The 9,470-nt window shown below is 48.9% G+C and overlaps 1 protein-coding gene across 1 annotated transcript; it reads left to right on the plus strand.

Moving 5' to 3' along the window:
- The first annotated feature begins 258 nt into the window (after positions 1 to 258).
- STC1 (stanniocalcin 1) lies at positions 259 to 9,150 on the plus strand. Its single transcript, XM_051640944.1, has 4 exons — positions 259 to 694; positions 3,021 to 3,163; positions 4,130 to 4,341; positions 7,589 to 9,150. The coding sequence occupies exons 1-4, from the start codon at positions 577 to 579 to the stop codon at positions 7,857 to 7,859; spliced, it is 744 nt and encodes a 247-aa protein (XP_051496904.1). The 5' UTR covers positions 259 to 576; the 3' UTR covers positions 7,860 to 9,150.
- Positions 9,151 to 9,470: the final 320 nt, after the last annotated feature.

Here is a 9,470-nt window from a genome sequence, read left to right on the forward strand (position 1 = left end):
GGGGGGGGGGGGGAAGGATTTTCCCACCGCCTCTCCCCAGCTTAACTTTTTGGGTTATTGTTGTTTGGCAGGTACTTGGAATTGGCTGGAAAATATTCTTCCTGTGAAGTTGCAGTTTTCTGGGGCTTGAATGAGTCCAGTCTGCCTTTGGCTCTGCCCAGTTGCTCCCGATTGGCTGGGCAGCCGGCGGGGGGACCGATAAGGGCGGCTATAAAAGCCCTGGGCTCAGCTCTTGGTCCCCCAGCCAGCAGGAGCCAGACGGGCCAGGCGAGCTGGGCTGCTGCATCTTCCCGAGCTGCCTGGTTTTTTTTTTTTTCCTTCCTCTCTCCTCTCTCTCTCTCTCTCTCCCTGGGAGCCCCGTATCCAGATCCACATCTTTGCTCAAGCCGAAGTGGAAGAGGAAAAAAGAGAGAGAGAGAGGAGAGCACACACATAGACCAAAAAAAAAAAAAAGAAAAAACAAGAAAACCAACAAAAAACCAAAACCCACCCCCCCCAAAAAAAAAAAAAAAAAACCAACAAACCAACCAACAACCAACCAACCAAACCCCACACTTAGTGGAAACTTGTCAGAGAATGCTCCTAAAGTCTGGTTTTCTGCTGCTGCTGGTGATCAGTGCGTCTGCGTCCTATGAAGCTGAACAGAATGACTCTGTGAGCCCCAGGAAACCCAGGGTTGCAGCCCAGAACTCAGGTAACACCCAGCAAGGAGGGCTTGGAGCCTCAGCCCTGATGTGTTAAACTGTTTCAGATCTCTCTACTGCTCGTTTTCCTTTTTCTTTTTAGGATCTTTTTCTTCCTTCTTTTTTTTTTCTCCCTTCTTTTTTTCTCCCTTCTTTTTTTCTCCCTTCTTTTTTTCCCCTTCCTTTTTTTCCTTCTCTTCCCCCCCCCCCCCCCCCCCTTATATTTTTTTTCCTTCTTTCTTTTTTTTTCTTTCTCCTTTTTTTGCTGCTTCTAAACTTAACTGCTGGTAGGATCAAATATTAATCTAAGGGTTGGATTCAGGAGATGGGTGCAGAGCTGGAGAAGAAAATCTCCTCCTTTCAGGAGCTGGGGCAGGGAACCGGTGTGTGATCTGCTTGCAGGATGCAATCCATTCTCTCTCCTCCTCCCCCATCTACTAAATGAGTTCCATAGAGGTTTTTTTTCTCTCTCTCTCTCTCTCCCCTCCTTGCATGTATCTTGACTTTGGTGTGGAATTTCTTGCTTTTTAGGAAGTTGCTCAAATCCGTGGCAATTGGACGGAACCGTCGTTCCGCCAAACATCTGTCAGTTCAAAGAGAGATATGTGACTTTGAAGAATGCAGTAACCTAGGAGCTGCCCACTGCTAGCCTGTCTTTGCCAAAAAAACTTGATTGCTATCAGTTAGATGATACCATAAAAATACAATTGTGACATTTAGCAAACTTGCTTGTACAATGGGTAAAGGGAAAAAATGGCTTGGCAAGTCAGCTCTGGATGTCTCTACTTTGTGCACTATAGATGCTGAGATAAGTTAGACACATTGTCTTGAACAATGGGCATTAAAAAATCTGTCTTCTAGTATACTGAAAAGATATTAGGTCTCTAATTTGGAGCTCATTAACAGATGTCTTATTTTAGATCTGCAAGGCTCTGCAGCATTATAGCAGGGTGTTTGCTCAATTTCCTTTTGTATTTGGTTGCTATAGAAACATAGGGTCTCACTCTTGCACCGTGCCTAAAACAATAAAAGCTTAATGCATACTAAGTCTGCTGAAAGCAAAGTTCTAATTTGAACCTGTGGAAACATAATCAGGGGAATGACTTGTGTGATGGGGAGGTTATGAACTGGGGAGAGGATGATCTTACCAAATATTTCTCCCTTCAGGCACGTCAGCAAGAGTGGAGAATGAGGAGGGGTTAATTGGGTGATTTATTATTTTTTTTAAATTTCATAATTTTTTTCCCCCTCCTCTTTTCTGTGAAGATCCTGCTTAGAGAGATATGTCTTCAGGCTACAACTTAGCTCTTAAAAAGGTGTGCTCTCTGCCACGAAATGCAAATCCTCACTTTTCCCACACCTAGGATCTTGAGCTGGGTTTGCATTTCTTCCTAAAGAATGTCTGGTAACATGATCTGCAAAAGTAATGAATATGCTTTGCACAGACACATAAGGGGACAGATGTTCAGCTGCCCAAAAAAGGTTAATCCCTCCTAATTTCAGGGCAATCATGTGGCAATACTGCTGATTCATTGTTAAAATGCACAGTATCTGCACTAAAAAAGACAGGATGACATGGATACCCCTCCTGTTCAGACTTAACTCCTGCCTCGATGATTTTAATTATACATGCTCAGCTCCATTACCTTAACTTTCTCTGCCCAAATGTCCCTTTTCTTTGTGAATCTTCAGCACTGTGACCTTTCCTGGCTATGCCTGCAAGCTGCCTGGTACCAGGTCAGTCCTGAGCACCGAGCTGCTCCTTCAAGCCCTCCGTGGGTGCTGCTGCTGGCCACCCAAACTCAAGTGTTATTTCTGGGGGCTTCGTGCTTTTTAGCACAGACAGCTCCAAAGGGAGCAAAAACCAGCTCTTCCTCGCAGCGTGTGCAGGTTTCACACCAGCTTCTTGGCAGTTGCCATCTCTTCAGGCTCATTTTCAGGGGAGGTTTGTGAGCTCTGACCTCCCCTCTACCTGAGGCTCTGGAGGAGACCTCACCACCCGTCCTCATTACTTCTGCCTTCTTGAGAGGAGCTCAGAAGACGACTGTGGCCACATGCAGTCAGAGTTAGGTTGGGATGGACCTGTAAGTCTTCCATCTACCCAAAGGTGTTGCTGCTTTTAATCTGCAGTTCACCAAACCGAGGGGGTTTTGGTATTTTCTCTTCCTCGATTTGCTGGCGGTGGGTTGTATGACTTCACAACTTCCTCTCCCTCTTCCCTCTCCCTCTTCCCCTCTTCCCCCAGCCCCAAAAAGCAAAGAAGGCCACTGCTTGCCTTGCAGTTGTGCTGGAGGAGGGTGTTGTGTGGGTGCCTGACTCTTGTGTCTCTCTTGGCAGCCGAGGTGGTCCGCTGCCTGAACAGTGCCCTCCAGGTAGGCTGCGGGGCTTTTGCCTGCCTGGAGAACTCCACGTGTGACACGGATGGCATGTATGACATCTGCAAGTCCTTCCTCTACAGTGCTGCTAAATTTGACACTCAGGTACCAGTGGAAAGGGGGTGTGAATAATACCTCCCTCTCAGGGTTCCCTTTTCGTCTTCCTGTTCAGTAAAAGTGCTCTGGCAAGTCCACCAAAGCACCTGCTTAACTGCTGTGCTGAATGGATGCCTTCATGGCTCTGTCCTCGTGGAGATGGGGTCTGTGCAGGCTTAACCCTTCCCTTCTTGCAGCCCTTCCTGCTGCTCTGAGCCATGGTTTTGGTTTTTGGCTACAAACGGATCCTTCGGGACTTATTTTCTCCCGTCCGTTTTCCACATGCTGTGTGCCATGTGTGAGGACTTGGCAGGGAGCCTTCTGTGGGGAGGAGAGCTAAGTTTCCTCTTCAGGAGGAAATATAAATGTTCTTCTGACTGTGTGACCTGGCGCAGGGCTGGGGTTTGGATTGGAAGTCTTTGGGCCTGGGAGAGCTCAGCCCCATCAGCCTCTCTGGAGCTGCAGGGCCTCACACGGTCACAGAGAGATCATGGAATCATAGATGATAGAATGGTTTTGGGTTGGAAGGGACCTTGAAGACCATCTAGATCCAACCCCCTGCATGGGCAGGGACACCTCCCAGCAGCCCAGGTTGCTCCAAGCCCCATCCAACCTGCCCTTCAACACTGCCAGGGCTGGGGCAGCCACAGCTTCCCGGGGCAGCCTGGGCCAGGGTCTCCCCACCCTCACAGCCAAGAATTTCTTCCCAAGATCTAACCTAAATCTTTTGGAATGAGGAGCTGGCTGTTCTCCCTGGGCTGCCTGCATCCCAGCTGAAACTGCTGTGACTAAAACTGTGCAAGAATCATGAGCCTTTAGGGTCCAGTTCCCTGCCGTGCTTGGTTAGGGATCTCCAGCAGGTCTGGAATTTGCAGCAAGGGCAATTAATAGCAGCCAGCCCCAGCAGAGTATCTGTTGATCTGTCCCTTCCTCTGAAATCTCTTTGCAAGTTGAAGGTTTTCCTTCTGTTTCCAGGGAAAAGCTTTCGTGAAGGAGAGCTTGAAGTGCATCGCCAACGGGGTGACGTCCAAGGTGTTCCTGGCCATCCGGAGGTGCTCCACCTTCCAGAGGATGATCTCGGAGGTGCAGGAGGAGTGCTACAGCAAGCTGGACATGTGTGGCATCGCCAGGCGCAATCCTGAAGCCATCACAGAGGTGGTCCAGCTTCCACACCAGTTCTCAAACAGGTAGGTGGAGTTCGGAATGATGTGCAACCGCGCGAGGCGCAGAGAAAGGAATGGAGCGACTTAGTGGCCCTGCCCGTGCAGGGGGGTTGGATCTAGATGGTTTTTAAGGTTCCTTCCAATCCAAACCAGTCTGGGGTTCTGTTCCATGACTAACTTCTTACAAGCTCTAATACAGCTTAGCCTGAGTAATGCTCTCTGCCTTTTCAAAGCCTTGTGAAGTTTTACCAGCATTCTTTTGATTCTCTTTTTTGGTGAAGACATTTATAAACATCTCCAGGGGAGAATGATAAAATTACCTAGCTAGACGTGACCTCAAAGGCTGGAGTTGGTTTCAGTGTTAGCTCTTTTTGGTTCGAATGCAGTAGGATGGCAAACAGGTTTTAAATACCAAACCAGTTGGATTTAGGTGGCATCACTGGAGTATCGAGCACTTCAGAGCTTCACAAGCTGTTGCACCTTCATTCACTTCTTCAGCAACCCCTGTTTGGGGGTTTGTGGCACCTCACAAACCAGGCTTTGGCCTCTGACTTTCCCTGGCAATATGAGGAACTAGGAAAGCTTGAAGGGAACAGCAGGCAGGCTCCTCTGTAACCTTATTCTGCCGTGATCCCGTAGTTCACGTTTCTGGGGATAGTCTGGTGTTCTTAGTGGTCTCTTTTAGGGTTGTCTTCATCCCTGTTCCGTCCAGCAAAGGCTGCCTGCAGGAGTGGGCACATCATGCTGCTCTCTGAGCTTGATCTGAGCACTGAGCTGCCCTGTCCCCATCCTCCAAGGACAAGGGACAGGGAGAGGCTTCAGGGAGCTGCTGCAGTCTGCGCAGTCACGCTGCAAGGGCAGGGATTTCTTCCTCTCAATCCTGGAACAATCAGTGCTGAGTCTTGTGATTGGGATAAAAGGGATCTTTTTGAGCAGTTTGAGTAAATATGGTCTAGAATTGGAGTGCAAGCAGAGCGAGCTGCAGTTTAAGATGTGGGCTGGCTGTGGTGAATACTGCAGCTCCTCTGGGGTGGCTGTTGGACTTGATCTAGAAGCCTCCAGACCTGTCCTAGAACAGCTACACGAGTGATATATGGATGTTGCACCTCTGACCAGCATGGATTCCTTATAGAAAACTCTATTGTAGATAAATCCAGAAAATGATACTTGTGGGAAAGGGAAAATTATACTTGTGTGTCTTTCCCCTCTTCCCCCCCCCCCCAAGCACATTTGGAAGAGGTTTGCTTGAGTGTCCCCTGAGGGCTGGGACGAGGAGCAGGCAGCTCTGTGGTGTCACTGTTTGTCAGGCTGAAAGAGTTCACACAAAGGGTTGTAGAGTTAAACTGCCCTTGGGGGGCACTGGGGTGAAGGGGGGGGGTCGTGTGGACACATGAGGGAGGGAGGCTGCAGTGACATTGGACGTGCTGGGGACGTTCCTCTGCAGAGGACAGGGCCTGAAGCAGAGCTGGTGACTGCCCAAGGTGGAGAGAACTCCTCCCCCGCAGCCACCAGCCCTTGTTGGAGCCAGAGGATATTATGACATGTTGAGTAACAAAAGCAGCAGGATTTCCCAGCTAATAGTTTACACTCAGGTCTTCCAAAGCATCCTGCTTTCCCAGCCCCTGTCCCAACATAGCCATGGAATAAGAATGTGCCACTTGGCCTGGGACACCGAGAGGAAGTAGTTAAAGGTCATAGCATCTTCCTGTGATTTAATCTCATGGCAGGAGCAGGAGGAGAGGAAAGTCTTGTTGACTTTGCTTGCAGTCTAGCTACTGAAAGGCACTTGTGAGCTGTTTGATGGCAGCTCCAGCTCTGGAAACCACCAGGCTGTGTTTGTGTGACAGGAGCACAGCGGAGGGAGGTGGACAGGATCTGCTCCTCCTGCCCTGCTGGAGCAGGACTGATTCAAGCTGGACACATGGCTCACACAGCTGTGTTCATCATCAACTGCTGTGCACACTTCAGACCTTCATATTAGCACGGTGAGCTGTGCTTGCACTGTGCTCCACTGTGCCAGAGCCTGGTCCTTTTGTACTTCAAGTGCAGCAGAATCTTTAACCTCACCTGACCTCACCACCAGCTCGAAAGGCCAGAGCTGAGTGTTAGGAAAGGAGTTTGAATGTGAACTCTCATTTCCCTCTTCCTTCCCCTCCTCCACCTGCAGGTTATTCTCTTTTCTACTCCTGTGGAAAAATGTCACGGTGACCTTAAAGGCTTAAAATAAGTTCCCCATCTCCTTTCAGGCAGAAGTAGCCCAGCAAATAAGGGACTGCTCCTCTTTTCCCAACTTTCTCTCCTGGGGAAGATGTTCAGCAGGGTCCCACTTGCCAGCTGTGCTTTCCCTGCCCAAGCCAGCCGTGCAGGCAGGGCAGTGCCAAGTCTACCACAGCCCCATGGAGGATCACTCCTTGGGAGCACTGTTCTCCACTTGGCTCAAGCAGCTCGGGGAAAACAGATCAGCACAATTTCCTGGCTCCCTCCTGGGGCAGGGAACAGGTACTCAAGGCTGCTGGAAGGCAGCAGCAACAGGGCAAAGCATGAGGTCCTCGCTGGGGATTTAATGCACGGGCAGCTTGTTGGAAGTGACAGCTGACTGTGTGTCCTAAAGGTCTGTCCCCCAGAAATACAGGCATCTGTCAGGCTCTGAGTGGGGCTGAGTTTGCTTCTGCCTCTTCTGGTCCATTGCAGAGGGCTGTGGAGGGAGGGGAAGGGAGAGGGATGAAAGAGAAGGGTTCCAGAGGGATGATCCATTCAAGGGAAGGGTCTTGCTGGCTCAGACCAGTGGTCTCTCTGGTGTCCCGTCCTGTCTGGTGCTGGGCAGTATCTGTCAGTTAGAAAGATGCCATTATTTTTCTTCCTAAACCTCTAGGAGCTCAGGTTGTTCAGCAGAGAGTAAAACACCCACTGAAGCCAACTCCTGGGTCGCCTGAGGTCCTTGTTCTCCCCTCCCTCCCCACCCACCCGGGGAGCACCCAAATCCCTTCTGCCTTTAGCCTTGCCTCCCAGAGCTGGAGCAGCTGCACCCTTGGGATGGTTACATCACCTGTTTAACAGGCTGTGTCCCTTCTCCATCTCCTGGGCCCAGCAGCTCCAGGTCAGGGCATTTGTGAGATGCAGGGAGGAAACGTCCGGCGCGCGCGGCGGGAAAATCCGTTTCGTACCCAATCTGAACAGCTTTAAAACTCTTGATTCTCACCATCTCCTGTCTCGAGATCAGCTCTCACCTTGTCTCCTTGCCGTGGAATAACGGGTGGTAACTCTGGTGCAGGTATTACAACAAGCTGGTGAGAAGCTTATTGGAGTGTGACGAGGAGACCGTCAACACCATCAAGGACAGCTTGATGGAGAAAATCGGGCCCAACATGGCCAGCCTCTTCCACCTGCTGCAGGCTGACCACTGCTCCCAGGGGCACCCGCGGGCCGACTTCACCCGGAGACGCATCTCAGAGCCTCAGAAGCTCAAACTCTACCTGAGGAACCTGCGAGGTGAGGCGCCCAGCCCGGCCCACGCGAAGCGCAGCTCCCACGAGAGCACCTAATGCCCGGGGGAGCCACGCTGGGTGTGCAAGGGATGCTAAGCACTACCAAAGCTGAAGAGTAATGCACCCAAACCAAGTGTACTGTAGCTAGTTTTCATAACAACCAGGAACTGGTTTTAGGTTTAGGCATTAAGATTTTCTATTCCTCTGGAACAAAAACTCTTGCATGGGTCTTGCGTTCGGTGTCTCAGCTTTCCCGCCGTCAAAATGTCTCCATCTCTTTGTTTTTTTTACCCCCCTCCCACTAAAAGATACCCCGAAACAATCTTAGTCTTAAGGAGAACCCTACAGGAGTCAGGCCTTCAGACACCAAACTCGAAATGTCTTGTAGCACTGACACCATCCAAGATTTGGCAGCAGGGAGAAGGACTTAATTCTCTCTCGTCAGAAGCTGGTAGGAGATGATAGATGCACTAATAACTCTTGCACATCCTAAAGATATCAGTGGAATTCGTGTTATGAATCTGTGCTGGCCATGGACGAATATGAATGTCATATTCCTGGTCTCTTAGTGTCCTACAATCCTCATCCTTCCAACACAGCTCCCTTAACCCGTTGATTTACCCAACTCACTAGCTGGGGGGGTGATTCTAGTGACCACGACCTGGCACCAGAGTGCAAAATGAGTTAAAATTCACACACACATCCTGCCCCCTGACACACACCCAATCAGGAAAGGAACATTTTGTACTAGGGAAATGATTACAAGAGGTGCCAGTTGATGGTTGAAGCTAGTCAGAAGGTTACATAATCTTGCATTGTATTTAAAAGCTAACATCTATGTACTGTATTTAACTGTCTAAAGCTTTAAAAGAAATCTAACAAACAAAAAAAAAATACCAAGCCCTGTCTTAAGACTAGAGTATTAAAGGTCTTGCTCTAACTGTGGTATAAATAGTTTTAAAATCTGTCATGTACTGTACATAAATTCCACGAGAGTCTGCTTAAAAGAAGCAGAATATAAGAACTTTATTGCATAAACTTAGTTTTGTACCTTAGCTATTTCTGTTTTTTTTTCCTGGAAACAGTATCTCTGTCATATCCAAGAGTTCACATTCTACTCTGTGGCCTTTTTGTAATGGAAGAGAGAAAATGTTTAGGACAGGGATGATGAAGACAGGGCCAGAAATGAGCTTCTCTTCTTATAGTTAGGGAAAAGAAAAAAGAAAAGAAAAGAAAAGAAAAGAAAAGAAAAGAAAAGAAAAGAAAAGAAAAGAAAAGAAAAGAAAAGAAAAGAAAAGAAAAGAAAAGAAAAGAAAAGAAAAGAAAAGAAAAGAAAAGAAAAGAAAAGAGAAACAGTCTGGCCAGTCCTGTGTCCCCAGAGCTGCTGGGAGCTGTGGTGCTTCAGAGCTGTTTGGGGACTTCATGAACAAAAAGCTGCTTTGGGATCTCATAGCTCCAACATGGCAAAAACTTCCAGTAGCAAGTTGATTTCTGGGAGAAGGCAGGAAAAAAAAAAACAAACAACCACCAACCCAAATCCTTCCATTCTCTTGGGCTTCAGAAGAAGCTCCATGCCTGCCTGCAGAGCCACGTGTGCTGGGGGTTTTCCTCTCCTCCCTGCTCGGGCCGGGGGCTCCCCCGGGCTCTGCACAGTAGCCAGGCTGGGCT

This window comes from Apus apus, chromosome 26 (assembly GCF_020740795.1).
Source record: "Apus apus isolate bApuApu2 chromosome 26, bApuApu2.pri.cur, whole genome shotgun sequence".
NCBI lineage: Eukaryota > Metazoa > Chordata > Aves > Apodiformes > Apodidae > Apus > Apus apus.

Coding starts and splice junctions, on each gene's coding strand:
- STC1 (XM_051640944.1), top strand. CDS start 577: ATGCTCCTAAAGTCTGGTTTTCTGCTGCTGCTGGTGATCAGTGCGTCT. Junction 695..3,020: donor GGTTGCAGCCCAGAACTCAG/GTAACACCCAGC, acceptor CTCTCTTGGCAG/CCGAGGTGGTCCGCTGCCTG. Junction 3,164..4,129: donor CTGCTAAATTTGACACTCAG/GTACCAGTGGAA, acceptor TTCTGTTTCCAG/GGAAAAGCTTTCGTGAAGGA.